At 36.6% G+C, this 27,134-nt stretch overlaps 1 protein-coding gene across 7 annotated transcripts in view; it reads right to left on the reverse strand.

Moving 5' to 3' along the window:
- The window catches only part of NPAS3 (neuronal PAS domain protein 3), a 609,138-nt gene that overhangs the window by 414,467 nt on the left and 167,537 nt on the right, over positions 1–27,134 (reverse strand). For 4 of the 7 annotated variants that reach the window (XM_086462809.1, XM_086462811.1, XM_086462812.1 and 1 more), the window contains 2 exons: positions 9,949–10,193; positions 9,786–9,836 (listed from right to left, as the gene is read on the reverse strand). In XM_086462809.1, the coding sequence (XP_086318935.1) occupies positions 9,786–9,836; positions 9,949–10,193 (296 nt within the window). The remainder of the gene's footprint in view (positions 1–9,785; positions 9,837–9,948; positions 10,194–27,134) is intronic. The other 3 variants (XM_086462814.1, XM_086462815.1, XM_086462813.1) reach the window with 1 other exon arrangement.

A 27,134-nucleotide genomic window follows, 5' to 3' on the forward strand; every position in this document is an offset into this window, starting at 1 on the left:
TTGAGACAGTAATTTTGGAAAATACTAAGAAATATATAACTGCAAACATATGAGATGGGAAACATCGATTTACTCTTTCCATTTAAAAAAAGTTTGTGTGTTTTCTTTCACTTCAGACAAAATATTTTCTTCGAGTCATAATTTTTTACTTGTAATATAGAGTGATGCAACTCTTGGTAAAACAAATGTTATAAAAGCCCATTCATTTACTCTGCTTTATTCCTTCATGTCTATGTACAGATATGGCTCCCTGTCTAGGGTTTTTAATTTGTTGGGTTGTTGGGTTTTTTAAGGTCTCTGCTACACCCATTATCAGTTGGTTAATCTATTTCTTCAGCTCTTCATACAGATGTATTTATTATCTCTGCAACAGACTCAAAGTCCAAAAGAACCAGTCATTCAACTGGAGATACATGGTAGAATTTCAGATGATCAGAAAACCAATAAACTACATTAATAGAAGAAACAAAGGCTAATCTCTATTGAATTTAGCAGGACTTTGAGTATGTTGCTTACATTCTCTACTCAGCTAGGAGACTAAGGTATGATAGCTATACTGAAACTGTTAAATCCAACCGCAAGATACAATTCCTCACCCACTCTCATCTGCAAAATGGAGCACTACAATATCAAGCTTTACTAAGGCTCTGTCCAAAACGTTCTTCATAGCAAAGACACTTTTATTCTGTTCAGAAAAGGACAAATAAAAAGACAAACAAAAGTTCTATCAGATATTGCAATCTACAGAAAGCAATAGTCTTTTTTCATTTTACATATCAAAAACTACATCAGTGATTACTTTTTGTCTGTTTCTGATTACTAAAAGCAAAAAGCAGAACAAGCGCTTTTGGCATGCCAGATTTATTGCACATCTGTAATTGGCTAACCCCATCACGTGCGTTATTTGAAAAAGTTATGTAGACTGCACATATAATTTAAGATATTCATGCTTCTAAAAAAGACCACCTGGAGCTAACCCATGCAACATAAAACATGAATGTAAAACTCATATGGTAACATTTTATTAAGAGCTTTGGAAAAATGGACTGTTGCGGCACTGACTTTTACATAGAAACTTCTACTGGACGAAAATCCGTATTATTATATAATGACTAGAAATTAACTTGGTTTTAATTTGAAAGTTTTCCCTGACGTATTTTATCATCATTGCCAAGGTTGGAGCCAATGCAACTGTCGATACTGTTCTCCTCTTGACATATTTACCTCTGCAAGTCTGAAGTCCATGCTCTTGCCAAAACCCACTCAGCCAATACTGTCAGTATTGTCAACCATGAATTATAATGACAACGCCCACCATCTTGCAGCTGGAATGAGGAAGGTATGTTCTCAACTCAGGAGCAAATGACACAGTGACAATAACTGTGCACAGAAAGACTCTCACATTGAAGGAAAAAACTATGAAGTGAAAAGTTAAAAGCTTTTTTGGGTTTCTTTTCAATATTAATATTCTTCACCAGGTCATTTTCATTACCAAGACTGCATTGAGTATGCAAACACGTAGAGAAAAACACAGGACCATAACAAGGAGAGAGTCAACACTGCGAGCTGAGTACAAGAGTAAGACATTATGCATATTTGGTGTTCCAGTTAACGATTAAAAAAAAAATGGCTAAGAAAAATAAACAATAAACTGTATTAAAAGAACATAATGAAAATGCAAAAATGATGAAGTCAGAATGGAAATACAGTAGTGGCTGGGAGTGAGAGAAAAGATTAAAGTCACCTGTCCTATTTCCTTGCTCTTAAAAACCACTTTGTTTGGTTGTTTTCCTATTTAATTGTTAAGTTGTAAGGTGGAGTTCTAGCAATAAACAGCTCTTCCAGGGACTGAAAGGCATCTGATTGACAACATTTTAGAAAGAGTATTAATTTGTTTCCAGCAGTAAATGTTTTGTGTCTTCACAGAATTGATGGATAGAACTTTTTACAATAGAAATAAAGAACCATGAGAAACTAAATCATTCTACCATTTCTGCTAGCAGAACTGGAAGGATCAGGTAGGTTCTTTTTATGCCATTGTTTATGCAAAAAAGGAGAGCTGAACTTGAAGTGCTTTTGCCATCATGCCTGTTCTGCATCACAAGAAAACCAAACCTTTCAAAGTCTTGTAAAAAAATTAACTACAAAGCAACAACCAGTAGGCCTGGAGTTTAGGATGGCAAAGATAAAAATGAAAATTCAAATAAGAATATTCATTTCCATTTCATTATACTGAAATAAATACATTTTAGGAGGTTTAACTTACTAAGTTGCACAGGCCATTGCCTATGATCCAAACATCATTGTAATTTGCAGATTTTAAATTAGCATTTATGCCGTTTACTCTCAATTCATTGATGATCAAGCCCAGAGTGGTTTCTGCAGAAAACCACAGAAACTCCTTTCTTAATAGTACCTTTCACTTCGATCTGCTTTCCAAGATCAATCAGTTATACAGGTAATGTCTTCAGCTTGGTTCTGCCAATATAATGTTCTGTCAGTATTTTAAAACCAGAATTCTTACACACTAGCAAGTCAAACGCCTTACAAATACTTCAATATACAATATATATCCTTGTTAACTGGGCTTGCAATTTCAGAGAATTAAGCTGGGTTTGTTTCATAAGAATTACTTTCCATTTATCCATATTTGTTGAAAAAAATACACGATCTTACTTTTATCTGTTCAGTGGAAGAATTTTCCCAATATTTTGCCTACAACTGCTCTGAGGCTAAGACAGCTCAATACTGCAAACTTCACAAGACCTGCACTGCAAAGAATGGATAATGCTGAAAACTGTATCAGGCTGATATCAGAGTTAACCTGATCCTTGTCTGAAGAACACAAAGGAAAATTTATTCGACAGTTCTGTAATGTCTGAGAAACACTTCAAGCTGTTATTCAGGATGATGATGCCCAAGAATTTCAGAGTCCTTTGCTTGTACCATGGCAGGCAACCTATTGAAGCAACACAGAACTGTGGCAACCACAGCTGGGCAATGCCAGTGGATATTACTGAGATGCCAGGGGTTTCCTCAGTCTGTTGGGAAGAGCTGCTTTTTTGGTACATCAAAAAATTATACCCTTTTGCTGTTCAAGTACTCTTAAAGTTTGATTCAGACACTAAAGAAAGATTTCTTGTTTCTGCAGCAGAAAAGATAGAGACAGCATTCCTCTTGTATGGGTAGGACCCAAACACAGAGCAGGCAGTTCTGGGAGACTCATGCTTGGCACTCCAGCATTTGGACCCCAGTGGCAGGATGCTTTTGCATGAGGAGCTTGAGGGAAAAACAAGGAGGAATGAACAAGACAACAAAACCCACAACAAGCTATAACAATCCCATTTTGATCAAGAAGATATGATATAGATTCATAGATTCATACAATCATTTAGGTTGGAAATTACCTTTAAGATTGAGTGACTGTAAACCTAAACGTAACACTGCCAAATCCACCAAACTATGAACTCTCACAGCAGAGTTCTCCCCCCAAGTTTTTTTATTGTTGATGACTATGATTGTGTATGCTCCCTGAACACTGCAAATAACAGCAACTTGAACTATAAAGACCCGTAGAATGGATTCCATAGAGGCAAACACTTAAAGAACTCTCCTGCCTTTGCTGCATCAGTAGAAGTTTTACTACACCTTACTGCTAATGAGCCTATACCATTGCCAGAATTCTTCCCATTTCCAATACACATAAACTAAATTTTTCTTTAATTTTTCTAATCCTGCTAGATTTTTCCTTAATGTCTCTCCTTGTCAGCTTTCTCCCCCTCAGACATTCCAGTTTATCTTAAATGCTGTATATTTCCCTTTTATTACCAAAATTTTACATAAATACACATACATATATTTTCAAACTACTGATTACACTTTTGTTCTGAAAAAGGATGCAGTTTTACAATTTTCAGGTGCACGGGAAACCATAATTTCACAAATTTTTCTTTAAGAGTTCTAGTCAATTTTTATTCTAATTTTTCCATCAAAATTTTTCCTCATAATTTCATACATAAGTTTTCCCACTAGGTAATTAGTCCCTCAAAAGCACTAAGGATATTGGTTGGCACCCTCCTCCACTTGCAGAGATTGAAAGCAATCAGGTCATGATCACTTGTCACTAGGCAACCACCAACTCCGAGTCCAGTATTCATCTTATCTATCACAATGAGATTCAGAGCTATTTCATTTGGGGTTCCATATCTTTCATACTAGTAAACCATCAATAATTCTCACAAAGAACATTAATGTTCTACCACTGACCATCTGAAATTTCCAGCACTCATTTCCAACATTCAAACAACACCTAATCATCTTTTTCTTTTTCTTTAACCTGAGTAATAGGTTCATGAATAAGCTACCTACTCCTATGGCTGCACTGCCCTTATGGCCACATAAACAGGTTTACAATGGATAGACATTATGTTTACAATCAGTGTTTGATACTGGTACACAGTCAAAGCATTTTATAGTGACCTACACATAAACAGGAATCAGACAGTCCTAAGAAAAATGCCTGCAAGATATGGAGAAATAAATTACAGAGCTATCAAGAATTCTGCAGCACAAGGGCAGAAGTTCCACAAGAAGCAGGATGGCCCAGATTTGGAGACCCTTTTCATGAAAGCAATACCGCCAATTCACCTGTTTTATGCTGTTTTCATCTGCTTGACCTTCTCAGCTCTAACAGAGAAAAACAATGTCTTAGGTCAGAAACACTGAGGAAGAAACTAATTCTTATTTCTTTGCCCTTGTAGATGATTTCTCTGAGACAGAATTGTGTGATTGTTCAGAAGAGAAGGCTGGTCTTAGTGGAATGCTTGTGTGATTTGGCAGAGAAAGGCTTGCACTATCTTGCTTCTCCTGCTCAGAAGACAGCGCTCAATTTAAAATATAAAAGGCTAACAACAGGTAATGTAATTTAAAAGGCCTCCACAATGAGATCATTCAGAAGAGAATAATTTATTTATCTCTTAAAAACGCATACATATCCAACACAAAAAGTATTAGAAAAAGGTATTTAAATTAATGAAAGCGATCCCACTTGACATTTGGGACAACAATTACCGTACTATCCAATTATCATTATTGCTTATTTTCTTTTGCAGAGAATTCAAAGCACTGCACTTACTTCCTCAACCCTGAGTTCCATAGTATGATAAGACATCAAGTTATTTTCCACCGATACTTACATACTTTGTTTATGTTGAGAATGGATCCTTTGAAAAACATGCTAGTTTGAAGGAAACAGGTGTAATTTTGTTTTAAAGCATAACTTTTCTTCTTGTGATGATCAAAACTTTTTTTTTTTTAATTTCATTACCAATGCAATTAAAGTAACGCTGAATGCTTTCTAGAAAGCAACATGTCAGAGTCATATTTAGTTTCATTGGACAAGAACAATTTGGCAAGAAAAATTTCAGTTCGCCACAAACATTTTTGACATCATCCGATTTCTTCCCATACTGATATGTAAAACTACCTAATTGCAGAACATGTAACGCTAAAAGTAAAGCTGGCTAAACTAGAAGTGACATACTTCACACAACCTACCAGTCAGTCAGTACTATTTACTGAAGTCTTTTTCACTCCTCATCTAGAACTTCTCATTCACCTCTTCTCTTACAGCAGAAAATAAGATTATTTTACTTATGTAAAGTAAAATGTAAATATTTGGCTTAAAAAAAAATGTCATGATAAACCCACTTACAACTTAAGACTGTAGATAACACCACAATTAACTTTTTTTTCATACAAAGACGACATGCCCAAAGTTGTCTCACATACTCTATTTTCCATATGTCACATCATTCAGCAGGAAATTAGACTCATGGCTTTGCACAAACACTTGTATATACAAATCTCACTTCAACTAAAAAAGAATGAAAATCTAATAACTATTTTTATGTCATCATGGCAAACTTCAAGGACCAGGGTTTGCCAAATTAGGCACAGATTACTGGGTTTAATTGCCGCTTGAAAAAAAACAGAAATGACAAATGCTGGGAACTCTATCCAAGACAGAGTCACAAGCCTTCTTTTTATAGTGGTGGTAGTCCTGAGTCAGTACTAATGTGCCAAAGACTGCCCAAAAAGAAAATACATGGCATGACTTTACATCAGCCAAACACGGTCAACACACGAGAGAACACCACTGTGCCTCACACTCCTCGCCTCCCTTCCTCTATTCACTTGGAGAAAAAAAGACAAAAAAAGGAAGAAAATATGGCTTGGTAAAACCACCTACAACATAGCAGAAAAGAACATAAAAGTCTGCATGATCTTTGAATACTTTCAGCAACAGTTTCTGCTAAAATTATAAAGAAATTTGGAGTCAATCATTTGAAGATAATATTCCAAAATATGAAGGTTCTCACAAAGTTTGATGTTGGAAAAGGACTACAGGACCTGGTATGGGTCAGGCAATCAGAACTCACAAGAGGACTTCAAATGCCATGCACATAAAGCACCACTTACTGGCTGAATACACAGTATATACTATAAAAATATTTCCATTCCCAAATCAGAATTTTCAGAAAACTCACCTTTGAGTGCAAAAAAAATGACCAGCAGTTCATTTACTGTTCTTGTCAGAACATACCTCTTAAATAACAGGAGTCAAACAAAGACTTTTGGAGGGATGGAAACTGAGGAGAATAGTAATGTGATTCATAACATATTGTACGTAGTACGCAAAGAATAACAATTTTATACCTACTGACTCTAAATAACTTTTTGATTATTTTCTGACATATGAGAATCACATCCTGGTCTTTAAGAACTGTAATCTTTAAACTCATCTTCTGCAAGTTGTGTATTTGTTTACAAGGACTAATACTTCCTAGGTACAGTACAACGTACCAGAAAAAATTGACTGAAGTCTGCTATATTAGAAGATGGAAAATTTATCCATTTTTAGCAAATGTCAAATCATTGCCTATTGCTTTTAAGATTAATAAAAGATATAATGGTTTCTAGATAGCCTCTAAATAAAGATTACTATGAATGGAGAAATGATTTACCAATAGTCACCACAATGAGATTTCTTTAAAGGTTACAATCATCAGTTATTTAGCTGAAACACTGCTGAGAATGCCTGGTCATTTCTTGAATAATGCATAATGTTCATTGTAGATTTGATCTGTATTATAACAATACAGATATTTCTAAAATAATGGAGAAAAGTATCTGTTACCTTCCAATTGCTCAAGATATTTCCATGAAGTAATTGACTCTGAAAATATTATATGGAGTTACCTGAGTGTTCATTTGCAAGCACAACTTGTAGTGATCGCTACACAACAGGCATAAGAAAACAAACTCATCAGCCTTTATAGACTTTTAAGAAAAGCTGTGATAAATGCAGGGCAGAGTAAAGGACCTTCCTGAAATACCAAATTAAAATTATTAAATTGCTGTACAGTACTGTGGATAAATTTAAAAATAAGGTTTGAAATTTAATTATTAATACAAGCAGAACAATTTATTTGGGGGGGGTCAGGGGGGAAGCAGTTGCCTACATAATGCAAGTACCTCTCATATAATTTTCCAAATACCTTTAAGCCTATTCAGAAGATTGCTTGGGCACACACAAAGTATAATGTCTAGTGTTTTACTGTAGGACTATCAACCATACTTCATGTGAAGCTGCAAGCTATTTATGTGATCTTGTTTATCCATATGAACTTCTAAAAGGGCAGCAAAAAGCAACCTTAATAAATGAAAATGAATTTCTTTTGATGTAATTTCATGAATGTTTGATCAGAATGTGTGAACAGGTTTCTGTGTAAGGAGAACTGGTGAAGTAATAAAATATACCTGTACTATACAGTTAAACCGGTTTATAGAAAATTCTTATACAATGAAACGCAGTTTCATCAAGCATTATTTTGATATACTGACACACAAATAATACAGTTCTGGGTAGTAAAAAGCTAAGTACTCAAACAGGGGAAAACAAAAAAAAAACAAAACACAAACAAAAAAAAAAAAAGAGAGCAAAAATCCTTACCCAGCTCCCCCACACCACTTAGGCCTAAAGGAATGAGAACCATATCACCAGATAGGTGGAAGAGCAGGATTATTTTATCAGATAGGGGGAATAGACCTTAAATGTTTACGTAGCTTTTTTACAGGAAGAAATGTGTTGATCTAGGTCAGATTATTTATGGTGTCAGCCAAGAATAAGGTTTTGTTCTTTAAATTTTTTTTCTTCATTAGAATCTTTGCACAAAAAGGAAGCTTCACTATTCAGGTATATATTCCACAAGAGATTAATGAAAAACAGATCCCAGATACTCTGAAAACATATACAGTGATCTGCAGAGATCAGACTTTCTGTAATAAAGGACAGCTTGCAGAAGCACTGTACATCTGTTAGTTACAGGAGTTTGGGGAGGAATTATTTATTTTAATAGACAGATCATAGATCACACAGCAAAGTCCACTTTACAATCGCCTTGAAACACTGTTTAATTGCCTAAGAATAAACTCTCATCCTGAAAAAATGAGGAACATTTGCATATTATATTAGAAGCCCCATGAACCATGTTATACTCGTGCTCTGGATGATGCCATTATTACTTTTTTTTCCTCCATGAAAATCATATATGATGTGGCAGATAATATAAATGAAATATATGAAATGATATCAATATGGCCAGCTGCTAAATCACCAGCCTGAAAGTCCTTTGGTTTTTTCCCTCCATGTCTATCTCTATCCATTGAAAATTATAACTTCTGTTAACTAATATTACCCTTCCATTAAATGGAAGAGCAGGTAAAAGCCCTTTGCACCATCAATACTAGTAACACTTCACGGGCAGTTGTGGGCTGATACATAAGATTCTATTTCTCCCTCCTCCCTCCACTGTTTAAAGATGGCTTTTTCTTTTGCCTCATGCTATATATACAGTCTATCTAGTTTAGTGTAGATGAAGAGTTTAAGTTTCATAATGTGTGGAAAAAACCTGAAGTGCTCAAATCTCATATGCTTCTGTCCAAAATATGTTTAAGCAAAACATGAGATCAGTAGCTAAAATAAAACACGGTAGTTTTCCATGCTGTCAAAGCCAGCACAACCACAGTTCCCAACTTTTGGTAACTGAGTTCTCTTAATGCAACTTCCTCCCTAATTTAAAATACTTATCAGACAGTAAGATCACACACATCTACATAAGTACCACGAGAGGAAAAAAAAAAACCACAACACACCACAAAAAATTGTCCAGTTTACACAAGTCGTTGGAAACACTATTTAGGACAAACACACACATAGCCTCTGAAATAACTGATTCCTCCGTTACCTGACTTTTGTGGCAACTCATGTCTACAACATTGTTTTTGCTGCCCAACTGCTTGTTTGAGCATGAAAAGAGGGTGTTTAAAATTGAAAATAGTCTATTTTGGCTGAAAAGTTGATAGATACCTACTGTCTCAAAAGTCAAAACAATTTCTATACACATTATGAGATGATAAATAAAATCTCCTAGTCTCTAACCTGATGATTTAAAAATTTGGATGTGATGCTCTCAAACTTCAGAAATACATGATTCTGCCTGTAAGGTAGAGAATTAAGAGTCTGAGTCCTCAAATCAAGGAATAACATCATGCTCCTCTTAAACTCATCCTTATATAAAATACTAAAACAAACCAACACAATCACTGCTGAATAACTTTAAACAATTTAGTCTACATCACCCAGAATACTTACAACCATAATAGTTACATCAATAGGTTCGTTGTTAAATAAAAAAATAAATTAAATAAGAGGTTTATTTCACCTTCACATGGTGTCTTTCTCATGCAGACCTCAGATTTCCACATTTGTATCCCTTTAAAGGATTTGATATGCAGGGAAAGAAGAAAGGATGATGGTAAAAATCTCAATTTAAAGGTTATTAAAGGCTGCCATATTCGATACTATACAACATATTTACTCCATACCTTTTACTGATGTATTAGGTGGAGGTCCTTCCATTCTCAAGTTCCATGGAGGATCGCCTTGATTAGCAAAGTCCCTCATTTTCAGATAGCTAATTGTAAGTCGGATGATGGATGCCTTGTCAAGCTGGCTGGTAATGGCTGCAGGCAGTGGCAACAACTTTGCCAACTCATAGAATTCAAAATTCTCCTTTCCCCTACGAGAGCGAGCAGCATCTCGGGACTTTTCCTTCCTCAAAGCTTGTAAGCTGAAAGAAAATAAACAAAGTAGGACATTCATCAATATTAGCGTTCTGTCACATTTAACCAATGTGCTTTTTCACTGCTGGTCTTCTGCACAAATTGCCACATTTTCAAAATGCTGTTGTGTATGAATATACAGATTTCAGGATATGCGTAATGGTACTCCAGTCTTTGAATGATTAAAACTAATGATAATGTTTGAGTTTCAGTGGTAGCCAACACGTTAAGTAACTACTCCTAACTCATTTCAGACAGTTTCTTCTTAGCCTCCCCTTCCTTTTTCTCCTGTCAGCTGCAAGAAAAGATTCCCAAGAGTGCTGTGTATATGTGGGGTTTATCTGCATAGATGCCATTGCTTCTTCTGACCCATTGTAACCCAATTTTGTCAAATTTGTGCCAAATTCTGACTCTTGGGAAAAGGATGTTAGAAGCAGATGACTGAAGTGTGTGCCACCTCTGACAGGGGTTGCAGCACAGCCAAGATGACCAAACAGGTTGTTTATACAGTAGCTTCTGAGCCACAGAAGTTTAAGTCTGGAGTAATAACATAAACCTTCCTGGATTTCATAAAGCTGCTCTTTATGAGTTTTTCAGCTGTCCAAGGAACAGAAACTTTTGTCAGACAGGTGAGCAAGCAGTTAATACAGTTATGTGCTTGACATTTCTGATGGTACTTCACTACCACATATCCGGCAGACTGACAACATTTTGGTCAGAAAGGACCTTCTGTTTTACACTGAGCAGGTGGAAATGCAAAGACATTCATTTAGTCCTGTTGCATCCATGTATCAATTGTTACTACCCATATGCAACACCTATAGGTAACACAGATTTTACTCCTGGGCTATATAATTAGCGTAAAACTGCTGAATGCATGTTGTGATGACAGTGAGTAACCACTGGGGTCTTCCCCTGATCTTTCCTTGAAACTCAAAGGAAACTCGTTTCAGCTGGTTTCAATATATAATAGTACAGCTTTGCAATGGGAAAGGGATTAACTTTTTCTGTTGTGTGGTTTGGGGCAGACAAAGAAATGTACAGTACACGTCCCAAAATATTGGGAGTCAATGAGTAGATAATACAAAGAACAGATATTGCCTCTTTTGTTTTAATGAGAGGTTTTAAACTTTTTTTTTTTTTTTAGACAGAGTGTTCAACTTGGGATATGATAAGCCGGACCATACCTCTGCCTTGGTGCATGGAGGCTGGTGCTGATGCTGCGGTTGGTGTCTGCCAATTGCTGTGTAAGCTGAGTAGAAATCACCCTTGTCCTTTATAAAGGCTCTATCTTTCCTTTGCTTCATTTGTTTAATTATTATTCATTGGATGAAGTTACAGCCACAATTCCATTAACTAGTCATTGGTTTACAGCAGAGCTAGAATTCCACCAGTGTATAACAGAACAGCAAACGCTTGTCCCAAGCTTCTACAACCCTTCCTGAAACCCTGGATTTCAGTAAAATTAAAAAAAAAAAATCACAATGGCCAGATCTACAAAAGCACTCTGGCACATGAAGCAGATCAGCAGAATTTAGGCACACAGATCTAATACCATGCTTCTGAGACCTCTACCTATCTTTCTAATTTGGAAATAACTTAAAGCTACAGAGGTTCTCTTCTTTTAATGTTCTTAACGACCTCCATTTTCATAGCTATCTCTGCCACCTCAGACTTGGAAGGGCAGATCAGCTGGGCCCTTAAAACACCCATGAAATCTTTCCATCACACTTCCCTGAGAATGCTTAACAAATTATATTCCCTACACAATTCCATACTAATAGCAATTATATATAAAAAGACAGCCTGGCTAAGAAACAGGGATGGTGAGATAAAGATACAGGAGGAAATGGCACATCCTTACCCATAGGTAACGATGTACCATCCTACTGAATCCCACACTAAAGTACATGCTTGTCTTTATGAACTCTATATAGACTACTAGCAGCTAGATTTGTAAGTCATATTCTAGGAACAAAGTACCTGAAAAATACGATTTCACAATGCTCGTTGCAGATGCGACTAGGTCCAATTTCAAATTTTAAACATCTACCATCATAGATGTGTAAAATCCCTCAAAAGATGCATTAAATATAGCTGATAGAAATATTTTATGTATATACAGAAACCTGGAAGCTACAGCTCTGTAAGGTGTGAACTGTCTGATTAATTTCAGTGAAGTAAGATACCCTATCCAAGTTAAATACCTATAATAGTAACATAAGAGAGAGGCAGGCAAGTGTCTCTACCCACGTGCTCGCAAGCAAAAACTCATTTTCGTGGCACAAGGGATGGCCTTTACTACTTGTCATCACACTTTTTTCCTCCAGAAGCCAAGCCTGAAGACCTCAAGTCCCAAAATCAAGTTTGAGGAATCCAGAAGATCTGAGATTCTAGCACTATTCAGAAAGTCTGCACCAGGAGGTTCACACCTTATTTCCAAAGTGCTTAATGTATACTCCTATGTAAGAAATGAGCTTTTTTAGAGATTCCTAGTAAAACAAATGAGAAACATTACAGTTCCCAGCCACTTTGGAAATTCAAAAAAGTTGGAAATTGAATGGTGATTGAATATTCTTTAGCAACACCAAAGACTGAATCCACAGTTTACAAGTCCTGTAATAGGGTTCAGGAGAGTGCTGAAACTGAGTAATATATTGCACTGTAAACTTATATAATGCATTACTGCATCACTAACGGTTTGCAACGAAGCCAGCTAAGCTGAAGAGTGAGGCTACCAGTGTAAGTAAACCGCATCCTCTGAAAGCCACCTATGGGTATTCAAAGTTTTAAAATTTAAAAAAAAAAATCCCAAAGCACAAGGGATGGGGAGGTGATATAATAGACATACAAAAGAAACTCATGAGAAACAGTATTATCATTGGTATTTTTCCATTATGTTTTTCCTCCTGGCCATTCAGTATACTGTCATTTGTGGAAGCTTCATCAAGTGACTGAAGTCAAAGAGTTTGTAACTTGCACCACTCTCCTCTTGGCATCAGTGCATTAAGCTAAATTTAGAAACAGTGTCTACTGAAATGTTCATGCAAGTCCTAATTTCTACTCTACATAATTCCACCAGGGAAATACTTGTAGCACTGGACACTGCAGTTATGCTGATACAATGGGTCCTTACTTTGGGAGCAGTGATTTCCTCAGCAGGATGCAGGAATTCATTAGATAAGACCTAAACATCACTGTTAATCCTCTCTGGCACCTGTGATTCTGATAGGCAATACAAGCTTCATCATCATATGCTCTTAACAGAGCAAAGTGATGGCACTGATGATGGCAGTAGGACTCTAGAAAAGAGAGGTGTGAAGCTCACAACAGAAAGCAGTTGTGCTGACACAGGAGCAAAACTCATCTTAGGTCCTGTCATACAATATTGGGATTAGAGGCGGTGCTTGGTAACAAATGAACTTGCTAGAGTTTCAGACTGCAAAAACTTAGAAATACCTGCGGGCTCTCCAGCTAATGAGAAAAATAAAAGCATGGGAAACTACATCTATGTTTACTAAGTGGATTTCAAAAACATTCAGAAAGCACCAAGAAAGCAAGCATCACACATGAAAGAGCTCTTACATGATACAGAAGGTCCCCCAAAAGACAAGCAAATCTACATATGCTATCCACAGTATGAATAAGAAAGTAACAGTGGGAAATATACCCAAGGGACATAAATATTGCTCCCTCTTTGCCTTCTGTGGAGAAGGGGAAGGAGCTCAGATAATTGGATCAAGAGTGCATCACCGCACAATATCAAAGGATGGTGGTGTTATACAATGGCAAAACTTCATGTGTTTTAAGAACATACTTCTCAAAGAATTTCCATACACAGAGTCCGCTAAAGAAGACTAGAGGTTTCCAGCTGCTAGCTCCTGATAATTCTGAGATGCAGCACCATATAACACAATATTTAATGGCAAAAAAATTAATGCTATTTTAAATAGTAGGTTTCTAAAACATGCATCATTTTTCCTTTTAGGGCCTTCCCAGATGGACTGATACAAAGGGGGTCTGGCTTTTACAGATGAAAGGCTACAATAAATACTACCATATAATTTTTAAATGGTGTACACAACATTTCTAAAGTAGATTTTCTATTGAAGACACAGCAGATGCAGAAGACATGATAATATGGTGTTGCATAAAAGTTTTATTGGTACTCATAACTCACTTGTGATTTCATTGTGCTTGTGGTCATTCCAAGCTTAACCTGCTTCATATTTTATTTCACATCATTTTATACATTTTATATTCATAAGCATATACATGCATCCATATCTGTGTGCACACCCACATCCTCCACATGTCTAACAGATCATCATCTGTCACTTTAAAGATGGGACAATCACAGCTCCTAATTTTTGCTGCATATAATGGCAATCAAACATGTTACAGCGTATCAACAGATGCACTGACCTACATTAGCAAGGATTTTTCAGCATATCAATACCTTGCTTCTGTGTTTCAGTTTGGGTGGTAAAAATCAGAGAAATAATTTAATTCTGTGAGTTTGCATTTTGAATGAAAATGGGGGAAAGGTTGTGGTTACAAACAAATATTTCTGTCTGCAAATTCAATATGTAGCTTGGAAGCAGATATATCATGGATTTGCCCAGTTTTAGAAAGGCAGCTCGCATTTACATTTCACATAGACTGTTCCCTTAAAACTGATGCAGGCAAGACCCCCCAAGCGGGGCTTCTCAGAGAGTTTGGTCTCCCCTGCTCAGCCCCACATAACAGCACTGGTAAGGTTTTATGGTACCCTCACTGTACTTGTCATAAACAGAGATCGGATTGGGGACAATAGCCATAAAACAAGGTTTGAGGGACAGACAGGCTGTTAAGTTTCAGATATAATGGCTCCATCCAATGGACAGCGATGTGCCATCACAGTTCTTGCTCATTTTCATTAATGTCAAGCAGAGAAGTGTGGCAAACCCTCACAAAGGATGCACAGTATTTTTGATAATTTTATTGAAATCCTCTCTGATTTCAGGAGAAACTTTACAAGTGCAACAGTATACCAGAACAGAGCACTTTTTCTCATAATACTAAATATGATACTTGTTAATTCAGCTGTTATTGACCACTAGTGAATTTCTTAAGCCTCTAACAACAATATGGATTAGAAGAAACAAAACCAAATACAATACAACAGTAACATTTAACAATATCTAATAATGTTCATAACAAGCTTTATAGAGAATGAAGTAATACGCATGCATACGTCTATTTTTATAATGGTCTAGTCTTGTAAATTCAAGGATCAAAAGGTCCACTATAAACACTATCCAACTCTCCAAAGACCATAGTCAGATGGATGTTATATCCATTTCACAGAATTCAGATATATGGAAAGGATGTGCAACATTGGAGCACACAGTGAATTTGTGACAAAAAAAAAAATGGACTGGAGATAAGTGATCCAACCCCATCAACCTCCTGAAAGACTTTCAGTTATGTATGTCCTTCTATGTACAGTTTTCCAATGGGCAATTCATTAAGATAACGTCCAAGTCTACCTATAGGTGGCCACCAACTGGCCATGTTCTGGCCTATAAAAGTCTGTTTTCATTTCACTGATCTCACGGGACAGCTACACTTAATTAGAAGGCCAAAGAATAGAAGAGCATCAATATTGAAATGAATAAATTATTTGGAATATTTATTTTGCTTCTATGTGACTCTTCTTATGCCTGAGTTTTTTCAAAAGTGTTTGTTAATAGTGACGTCTCAAAACCAGCATTCAATCCAAGGGGATATTCATCTGAACAGCAACGCACATTTTCAGACTCCAAAATAAGATTTAGACTGGGGGAAAGATGGAGGCAGTAAAAGCAGAGTAACCTGTACTACATAACTGCACATATTGCAGTTGAAAAGCAAGTCAAGCATCACCACTGGTGGCAGCAGGAGCCTAAAGCCTCCTATTGTCAAGGGGTTTTGTTATTATTCTGTTTTTCTAAATGTTATGCTCTAGAGAGTTCACAAATATGCATGAAACTGGATATTTTTTTCAGTATAGTAGATAGAAGTGAGTATAAAAGAATGAAGCAAGAGAGCTAATGTTCCTGTAGATGTGAATTAAAAGAAAAAAAATCCTCTCCAACTTCATAAGACTACCTCAATTAGTTCTGAAAAATTGATACTGAAAGTATGTTAATATGTTTACCTCTAATTTGGGGACTTTCTTCTTTAGAGACAACTTTTTTTACTTGATATTTTCTTCCTTTGCTTTTCTTTTTTTCTGCTGTCCTATTCATAGACTTCCTTTTCACACAGACTGCTTCTGAACTGAGAGTACAAGGACTTCAAGACTAATAAAACAGTTACACTGTTTAAAAGAGGAGAGTACTTTTGTGAGGGTAAAACCTCCAAAAAAAGAGGAAAGGAGAAGAATCAAAAGCCACATTAAATTTTACCTTCTTTCTTTTTTAAGTACATCTGAGAAGTCAGACAGCAGATTTTTATGGATTTTTCTACTTGTTTGCTTAGGAGATCCAAACATGGCTCAGTCTCACTTTTTATCAATTAATCTAGCATGCAGCCTCAAAGGAAAAAGGTCGACCTGTATTAAAAATGCATCCATCAAAAATTCATCAAAGACTTCAGCATTTTAACTCCTGAACCTTTGAACACCTGCATACTTGTCAGATCTGGGGTCATAGCTAACTAGAATCTATAGTTACTACAGTGTCTGACATGAGCTGCATAAGGAGACTTTCAGGTCAAAGTGCAGTATATAACCTAGTGAGCCACACTGCTTCCTCAAACTGTTGTTCTCCTCAGTCAAGGGATATCTTACATCTGACTAAGTTCAAAGTCAGTCAAATTAGACTTTTTCAATGAGCAAACACTTTGCAGGGGCGTTCCATTTTTGCTGCACCATAAATATCACCATTCTTACGGGGCAAAAGTTTGCCAAAAATGTAAATGAAACCATTATCTGGCATTATCATCAACAGCGTAGTCAACAAATTGAAGCCATTTAATGCTGTCTAAGAAAAATTAATGTCTGCAGAAGACTTTCTTCAATGTGTGAAGGAAGCTGTATAGTATATGCTGGAAGTTAAAGCTGGAACCTTCAAGTTCAAGGTAAAAACTCTGCTGCTTAACTAATGCACTGCTCATAGCTGTCATCATTAATTTATGTTAGCCTCTGTAAACATCAAGAGTATAATAGGCCAATTTCACAACTAAATATAGATGCACATTTTGCCCTTATATAAATGGCAGATTGCTGCTGTAGATCATCACTGCAGCAACACGTCAGTAAAGATGCACTGTTTGATGGTCTGATGCTCACACAATATATAAAACCAGTTGTAATGGTTGTTTGGAAGCAAAGTGTAACATAGCAGCAAAATTTCATTTGTTCCACAAACTCAGGATATATTAAGCTTGGCTGACAAAGACTGTTTGATGTGCTAAATCAGTCTGACCTTCATTTTTGCTTTATATTTCTCATTTAACACATGAAATGACCATTATTTTTTCACTATAGAGCAAAATATCACAGAACTAGTTTCTATTAAAAAGCCTCTTTTCCTTGTAGATAGCAAAAATAGATTTTGCCAAATGTACTTTAACAATTATTGTAAAAATAATGTGCAATTTATAACAAAAAGCTTGGGTTAATACAGGTAGTATTTTTTATATCATTGAGACTTGAAGTTGTTTTTTAGGGGTTGTTGTTTGACAGAAGAGATTTCTTATTTTATTTTTGATACATACATGTGGTTCAGGAAAAGGTTTGTGTGTGCTTGAACTAATCATTGAATGTTTTATCACCAATAAGCACCTTCATTGCAACATTTAAATAACAGGATCTACTTCCCAAGCGAGTCATTAGAACATAATAATAGGAATCTGGCAGGTTTTTAAGGATTACAAACTTGCCATCCTACACAATCTTTTAAAACTAATGTATACTTTAATACAGAAACAATTAAGTGAGCCGTGATACATCAGTTCAAACCCAAACCCTACAACCAGAACACTAGTGTTTTGATCTTTTTTTTCTTCCTATGTTGAATTAAGCAATTGCCAGCCTCATGATAATAGAGAAACTGCAGTTTTATCATGCAATTTTGCAGCACCCAATAAACAGCACTTTACCTTGGAGCAACTTGTACATTTCACACCTTAAATTTCTATTTACCAAATCAGCTAATCACTTCACAATTGAACTTCTCAGAACAAAAAATTATCAATTAAAGTGGTTGAAACTCCTGCAAATTATCATTTAGGAATGAAGTAATTGCTTTCATCAGGGCAGAAAAGCCCGCCAGAACAGAAATGTCACTTCAGATTAGTGTTCTCACTCCTGAAGCTATGGATGACACAGCTGATATAAGACTAAATGCCAAGACCAATCAATTGCTTTTGTGGCTCTGTTCTGAGCTGCTGTAAAAGGGGCCATTTTCTAGGATCTACTCTTCATTATAGTAAATGCTATCTCCTTGGTAACATAATTCCATTTCTCATAAATTCCGTCTGAGAGCATTGTCCTAACAATGGATGTTTGTGGAAAAGAATGCTGTTGGTTTAATGCAAAGAAATTAAGTGTGAACGGCTGTCAAAGTACTATAGTTTGCTTGTTCTTAAACATAAATTGAAGTCTTTACATTAAAAACAGAATACTTTGGCAGAAATAAATGTTCTGAACAAGTGTAATATATTGCATTTGGAAGTGGTGTGTTTCTTACTGAGAGTTTAAGATTTATTTTTGTATACCTATGTTCTGTCTATAGTGGGCACACTCGTCCCTAGCAGAGAATTGTCAGTTTAAGAGAGAGTAGATAAACACTCCACTTATTTCACAGCAGTGCAGTTAGGGAATGTGAAACTGCGGAAGAAAACATGGTCTCATTATCATATGACATGCTATTTGTTAGCAGACTCATCTGTGTATAAAAGCCTTCTTTGAACTGAGCCCTTACTAGAAATATCTGTATTTCAATTTGTATTGTTCAGCTTCCTAAAATACTAAGAATCTGAGTTATGGTCTCCAATTAAAAGGATATCTGAGAAGCTAATTTGGTGGAACAGCAGCAATTTCCTGCACTGCTCTCCTCATGACTGAAGTTTAGAAACAAATTCAAGATTACAGATTTTCATTCAAAACAGGATGAAAAGTATTCTTCCCTCAATGAGCATAAGCAATTCCAATTAACAATAACAAGAGTTATGTGACAGGAGAATATATTACCAAATATGTAAAGAAGTAATCTATTCAGCATTAAGATGAAAAGTGCAATTTTACTGTAGTATTTCCATGGGTAACCGAAGAAATAGCACAGGTACACTGTTGCCAGATTGTAACTGTAGCCCTGAATGTCAGCAATTTCATATATCTGTGAGAAAATGTACCTGTTATGTGATGTGCGGAAAACAAGAGGACAAGAGAAACAAAGTCACTGCATGTCACATCTACCTGCTTGAAGTAAATGTAGTACTTTATTAAACTGCAAAGCCAGATAGCATATTGGAGAACCCGGACTAAAGCTATCTTGTATACCTTATTAAACATGCCATATAGCATATATAGCAGTTTAAATATCAGCTTTACACTTCAGGCTAAGTAGCAGTTACTACATAAATAAATCACTCTGAAATGAACGAACAGAATTCAAATTTCTGATTATACTCCCTTTGTGAGCACTGTCTTTAAGAAGGAACACTTCAGATGAGGGGGTTTTGATCTGGTTCTGAATTAATATTTTAAAGAATGAGTAAACTGCTGCTCTTTTCCTCACGTATGTCAGACCTATTGCAGAAATTTTCCTGGAATGTTTAGATCAGCTACGGCCATTATTTTCAATAACGTTATTTTACCAGTGGTAACTCTGGCATAAACATCTGCATGGGTAAAAAAAAAAAAACAACTGTGTCTGCACAAGATATTTTTTTCTATACCATGAAGTTTTACCACTGCTAAAAGGCCTAGGAGCACAATGTTGCATTCAGACACCCCATGTTTGCTCTTTACAGATGACCTAAATAGGGATTTTGTTAGAGTTGGCTGTGCTCTCTGTAACCATCCGCTCCAATTTAGTTCCCAGAGCCAAGAAGAAAAGGCAAGAATTCCAACCTCTCTCTTTCAACGCTGCCACATAAATAATCTCTTGGTGGTGTGTTCTCAATTACTGTAATACCAAGACATGTTCTGAAGAATATAACACGTTTTACCTCCCTACCCACTCCTACGATTATCATCCTCATCATCTCATAACTCTCTCCTTCCCATCTAAAAGTTATGCTTACACTGATGGGTCTATGCTGAACATATGCATGTTGTAGTTTCAAACCCCACCAATGCGAGTCTTGACCTTTTGTGAAGAAGCATTGAAAGGATATAGAATACTTTGGCACTGCAATCCAAAGGAGCTAGAGCAGTTTACAGAGATACAACTAAGATATCTTAAAACTGGCAACAATATAACTTCAATAGGACAAACAATGAGCTACATGACCAATGCCAGCCCCGAGCCCTGCGTATTTTTTGCTGCCTCTGATAAAACTTGTGCTGAAAGAGATAACTCCGTCATTGATAGTCAGGCTACCTAGTTTAAAAATACCTCCAGCACATCTTAAAAAAAAATAAATAAAAAATGCCACAGCCAGGCTGGGTGGAGGGGTAGATGTATCCATCGAAAGCTCAAAACCAAGCAGTGCCTGTAAAATTTTTCTTTTGCAGTCTTAGGAAGACCCAGCTGCCTGTGAAGAAGCTCACAGATAGATTTATTGAAGCTCATTTTTCCAGAAGCACAAGCTCCACTCTCCAAGGTGGAGTATAAACAAAATGCAAGGCCTTTCACTTTTAGCCCCCTGGCTTGAACCCTGAGCAGTTTAGTATAAATTAATTTCAGTAGAGCACAGGAGAGCAAGGTTTTCACAAGCAAGTGTCTCTTTCACACCTACCACCAGTGAAATAACTTTTAATACTGCTTACATATTCCAGGACAGGTTACAATCTCCGCTGACTTCCCTTGCAGAGGCACGACATTTACTTTCTATTTAAGCCTCTGGGACAAGTGGCAACTCTGTAACTGTTACACAAATATTGGTGAAAGACAGAAGAAGCTGGGTGGGGGGAAGTCTGACCAGAAATCAGTAATTTATCAAACAGAAAAATTGTGCAATTTTTAGGCCATCTGTTTTTTCAAGTCTAAAGTAGTGGTCTAGATACCACTATTAGTGTTACAGCAGTGTATGAAGTTCTAAGAAACAAAACCAGACAAGTGCACAGGTTTGGACACAGAAAAAAGACCTAACAAAAAAACAAACCCAAAACAATACACAAACCCCTATCATTATTCCATAAATCAGTATTAATGTGTATTTTCAAGGCTGGCTTTCTACCTCCTACCTGTTTCTTGGAGGAATCAGGCTTTATTTACATGTCCTTACTTCCCAAGGAACATGAAAGACTTGCCAAATACTGCAGAATCTTTCAATTAGTTTAGCAAGAGGGAACCCTTCCCCAAAATTTAGGCAGAACGTCAAGGCAATTATATATATGTGTTTCCACTGGCACTATAGTTTACAGGTTAGTCAAAAAGGCCTTGTGAAGTAATGTGTTACTGTGTACAGCGCTCCAGAAGTCTCTCCTCAGCTCTAATTACAAGCTTTCAGGTTTTATTAGTCATAAAAAGATAGTTTAAAAACAAAGTGCCTCTCGCAGGTTCAAACTAAGTAATACTCATGCCCTGAAAATAACCTCTTCAGATGATCTGAAATACATTAACAAGCCCCCGAAAGCTAAGAAACCCACAAAAAAAAACATGTTATCCCTTCTTCCACTCCACCTTCCACTCCATTCATAATAAATTTATAAATAGAAGAAAACCTACATAAGGGTTAAAGTGCGTAGACCCCAAAGCAATTTTACATTTAACATTCTATTAAAAAAACCAACAACCCACTGCCTGCATCATCATGTTTCAGTGCATTACAGTAGCACTGCGCAAGCGTAACATTAACAGAAATCCTTTGTACTGTCAGTCTGTTACAACCTTCCTTAAGGAGCAACCTTTCAGTTGAAGTTTTTCATGCTGGTTCTCAGCTGATCCCCAAAATGAAATTTTATATGCAGATAGATTTTTTTTTTTTAACTGTATGACTGTGTGAATTTTAGGTGCATAACACAAAGACTTACAGCTCATATGTAAAAGACATGATATTATATTCTCAGCAGTTTTCATACAGTGGGATAAAAATGAAACCCACATTGACTGCAGAAGAAAGAGCTTCCTTCTTGTTCCATTTACAGATATCAGTACCAGCCACACATATTATTTGGCTCATCTGTTTCCCGAAATGCCAAGAAGAGTCTCCTGTCAGAGGTTATGCACTCAACCCAGACCATGAACTGCCTCACACAGTGGTAATTACTGTACTGTATGTATGTCCCTACATACTTTAGTTTTCAGGCACTTGTAGCAGAACCAAGATCTAATTTCTAAATAACATTTTCAGATATAGTATAGCCAAAACCAATTTTCCTCAGAAACCAGTTCAAACAGAGTAGAGCTGATACTACAAGCATTTTACGATCAAAGCGGTGATATGCCAAAACCTTTCCTTAAAATACATGCATCATCAATTACAATCCTAAAACTGTAAAAAGCTACACTTAACCAAAAGCCTCAAAGGTTTAACAGTTGAGACATAAATCTCATGTCCTAAGCAATACTTACCTTCCTCAGTAATATACAACTACAAGCAAGAGTAGCAATACCCCAAATCCATCAGACTGCATGTATCAAAGGCATTAAAATTATCAGTGCTCTGAAATACTGCCCAATGGCTGCCCAGGCTAATCTCCACCAAGCAGTAAAGCTCCTTGCAAAAAATACTTCCACAGAAAGGGCCAACCAATCACAGAACTCAAGAAATGTGAGTGACAGCAAACCACAAGAGATCCAGAGGTAAGGTCCTCTTCTGAAAAGCCCCTTGCCTGGAGTGGCCTCCTAATTGTCATCAGGTAAAACACCTCTCTGCAAAGTCACACAGGTCTAGATCAGAGAGGAATACTATGATTATCTAGGAACTATCTTTATTATGAGGCAGGCCATATAACATTACACAGTAATTCTGGTTTCTTTTGTAAAAGTATCAATCCTAATGTGGAAACTCCAAGAAGTAAAGAATTTCTATGGCTTAGCAGCTGCACTGTTTAAATTAGCCTCACTATTAACATTTTGTGTTTTATTTCTAGTTTTAACTTAGCTGAATTCAGCTTTCAATCAACGAATCTTGCGATTCCTTTGTCCACTAAACAAAAGAAACTCCCAAATATCTGCTATCTTCTTCCTGTGTCAGTAATTACAGGCCATGAGCAAGTCACCCTTTTAACCTTTCCTTTGCCAAGATACTTGATTGACTAAACAAACTCTGTCACTGTGTGTTTTCCAGTCTTCATTTCAGCAGTCTCTTTTTTCAACCTAAAAACAACTAAAAAATTTTAACACTGAACTCAGTAGCAATCATCAGTAGGTAACATAATTTTCCATGTTCAATATTTCAACTGATATATTTAATTATTTTAGTCCATATCTGAAACAGCATCATACAGGGCTATGGTGCTCTGCTGCTCATAAGAAAACTTAAGTCTTTCAATCTGCGGTTCACAGAAGAAAGAGACACTGAGATGTAACTTTGAACTACAAAGTCAGTTATGTGTTTCTCCCTGTGTGTTATTCCTGGCCAGGGATTGTATTTATGTTTCAGAAAGGGAAATAGAGTTGATAAGTTCCATAGGCTATAGAGCATGTAAAATGAGAGGAACACATTAATTCATTAATGCCAGAAACAAACATATTTTCTCCCAGGCATGTAGAATTATCTAAGTCTAATCCAGACTGATTCTCTGCAGTCATTTCTTCATTTTATTTCTGAGGGGTAGAGTAATCACTTGCTCTGAAGACAAGAGGGCAAGAGTTCCTTTTACACCACCTCAGAATTTTTGGTGTAAAATGGCAGTCAGGTTAAAATGGCAGAACTCAAAACCAAGCAGAGACACTCTGTTAAAGTTTCTTAATTTCCCTCAGCACATTTTTCACTTATCCAGATTGAATTTTTAATTTTTTTCTGTTTTCCAAATGAACTGGAATTCCTCAACGACAGAAAGGCTCCCACGTTTCCCAGCACAGATCACTTGGATTGACCCGACAGTCACCTGTTCAAAACAGTTCCATCAATCATAACAATAATAAAGAAAGAAATAAAAATTAAGACAATTTATTCCCTCCCTATTCAGCCACAGCATAAGGCCTTAGAATGATTCCATTTTTAAACTCATCTGACTTGGACTGGCCTTTCTCCTCCTAACCTTTTGGCCATCTTCCCTAGTGCTCTGACTACTGCAGTACTGTGAGGCTGACCTGTGAAGGTGAACAGGGATGGAGAGTATTTAAGAGCACCAGTGTGAATCACTGAGAGCAAACAGCAAATTTGTCACAGATGGGCTGGTGGCAGAATATTATTATTCCTCAAAGGCTGCTGAAACCCTTTCAGATTGCTGTTAGCTATCAAACCACCACTGTTACTCAACATGGACAGTACACCCAGGCCTCAAAAACATCGGTAATGGCACTATTCATGTTCTCTGCTTCAAGTTATTGCCCAAGTACTGGATTTTTTGTATAGCCAGACACATACACTAAGTGAGCCTCATAAAACATTCTTATGGCCATGGTGTTAATAATGAATTCTTGAGATAATCCCCAAAAGCCATTATTCACACAGATGTTTAAAGCACAGAACATTTAAGGCAGGATTCTCAAAACCACAGAGTGCTGGCATAATCCTGCTCCCAGTGAAAAGATGCCCTGGAAGTCATGTTCAAAAATACCACCTTAGTCTATTGAAAACCTGTCATCACTGGGACAACCTCAGTCAGGTAAAGCAGAAATACTTGGGAGCCAAGACGAAATAAAACCAACGTACACACATAAACACTGCACGTTAATCTTGGAACTTACCTGTTGACAGATCTACAAGTTCATCGGAAGGGGAAAGAGGTACAATGACTGCTAGACTGCTAGTAATAGCTACTGAGTGATGCTTAAAACCAGCAATTGTATTAGGTTTGTGGGTGGGGGCTTAGCTACAGAAAAGAAAGAGGAAAAGAAGGAAACATCACAAAGAGCTATTATACCTGACAGGCCCTACACAAGACAGATGAAATGTGAGCTTCAGTATTCAAAATAGAAAGGATACAATCATATGTCTGGTTAACTTACAGGAAATAGTTCCAGAGACAATTTTATACTAACTACAGTGATTTGAGCAATTTTTAAAAATAATACCAGCCAATTTCTCTCCATTATACTCTGCTGGCAGAAAATAAAACATTTTTCTCTGAAATGATTGCCTCTGGTTTTGTTAAATGGTGCAGCCTGTCAACATGTGGTCACCAGTTTTACATGGTCTTTCTGCCTCTCCGGAAAAGAACGAATTTGAAGCCTGATCCTTGATACAAATACATAATCTGGCATCAGTTAAAGTTGTTGCTATTGCTACAAAAAAGACCAGTACGCAACTGTAATATTGTAATATGAAAAAACATCTAAGTCAAAATGATACATTTTGAATTCAAATATGACAGGGTTTTTGTTTTTCTTCAATGCTAGTCCTGGCAACTGCTGCCATTGAAGAATTAAGAGCAGAAAAAAAAAAATAGAAGCAGTGTCTAATTCTACCACCAGATGTGTGTGCCCAACTCCATTGACTTCAAAGGACAACATGGACCCTTAGTGTTAAGTGATTTCATAAGAGTAAATATTTGAAAAACAAAATGAGAAAAAATCATGGAATCCTTCTTTTGGTACACAGTTGTGTCAGCAAGCTCACAGCAGCTGAACAAATTAAATCTCCAACCTTTTGCTGTCAAGTGGGAATCATGTACTAATAATCCTACAACTGTTTGATTGGGATATGTGCTCATCTCAATGTGACTAAATGTCTGGAGAAAGTGAATGGAGAACAAAACCCCAGAAAGATAAATCACGTTAAATTTGACTTTAATAAACTTATGTTGAATTAACCTTTATGAGACACTTTGTTTTTACTCAGAAAATCTGCCTATTTAGTAATCTGTTTGCACCAGGATTTTCAGGTTTGCCATCTTTTTCTAAACTCCTTTGTATACCGGGTATAGCATACCTCACATATCTTTTCGTCTTTATTTCAGGACGAAGAGATACACAGAGTCAATCTTTCTAATTAAATCATGACTGTTGACAACAGCAGTTGCTGTGATTTCAGCTTATGCAGCTATTATTTGTATCCTTAAGAATGCCTACTTCAAAATCACACGAAGGGAAAAATCGTGCTCTTAAGAGCAAGGGAGAAAAAGCAGCTGAAGTGCTCCCCATAACACAGGAGTCGATGTATCTGTGTGATGTTTAATGCCTTCCAGGCACTTGAGGACTTCACTGAGCAACAGGGTTTACTATAGCTTTAATAAGGTGCAAATGCTAATTCCCACACCACTAGCCTGCTGACAGATACTGACATGACAAAATGGGATCTTGACTATTGTGCTCATATGACCTGTAGCAGGGGCTACCAATCCTCCAGTTTATGACTGTCTCCTGTAGAGAAACTGCAGCACAGGAGTCTCATCATTGCCTCCAGCATCCCCGAAAAGTGACAGCCACAAACAGAGCAAAGCAAGTACTAGGACTCTGGCTGAGTAGGAGAAACATTTTCTACCAAGTAGTTTTTAACTGAAATGCCAAAAACACTAAACAGCTTTAGAGTCTTCTATTAATAGTTGGTATAAAAGAAGGTATTAGCCTGATATGCAAGAATAATAAAAATTGGGAGGAGATTTGGACAGTAAAAAGTAATGACTGTATGACAATAACAGAACCAGTTAAATCAGGGTAGAAGTTTGATTTTTCAGGTTACTTCAAGATTTGTTCAGACCT

The sequence above is a fragment of the Leptosomus discolor genome, chromosome 3 (genome assembly GCF_034619465.1).
Source record: "Leptosomus discolor isolate bLepDis1 chromosome 3, bLepDis1.hap2, whole genome shotgun sequence".
NCBI lineage: Eukaryota > Metazoa > Chordata > Aves > Leptosomiformes > Leptosomidae > Leptosomus > Leptosomus discolor.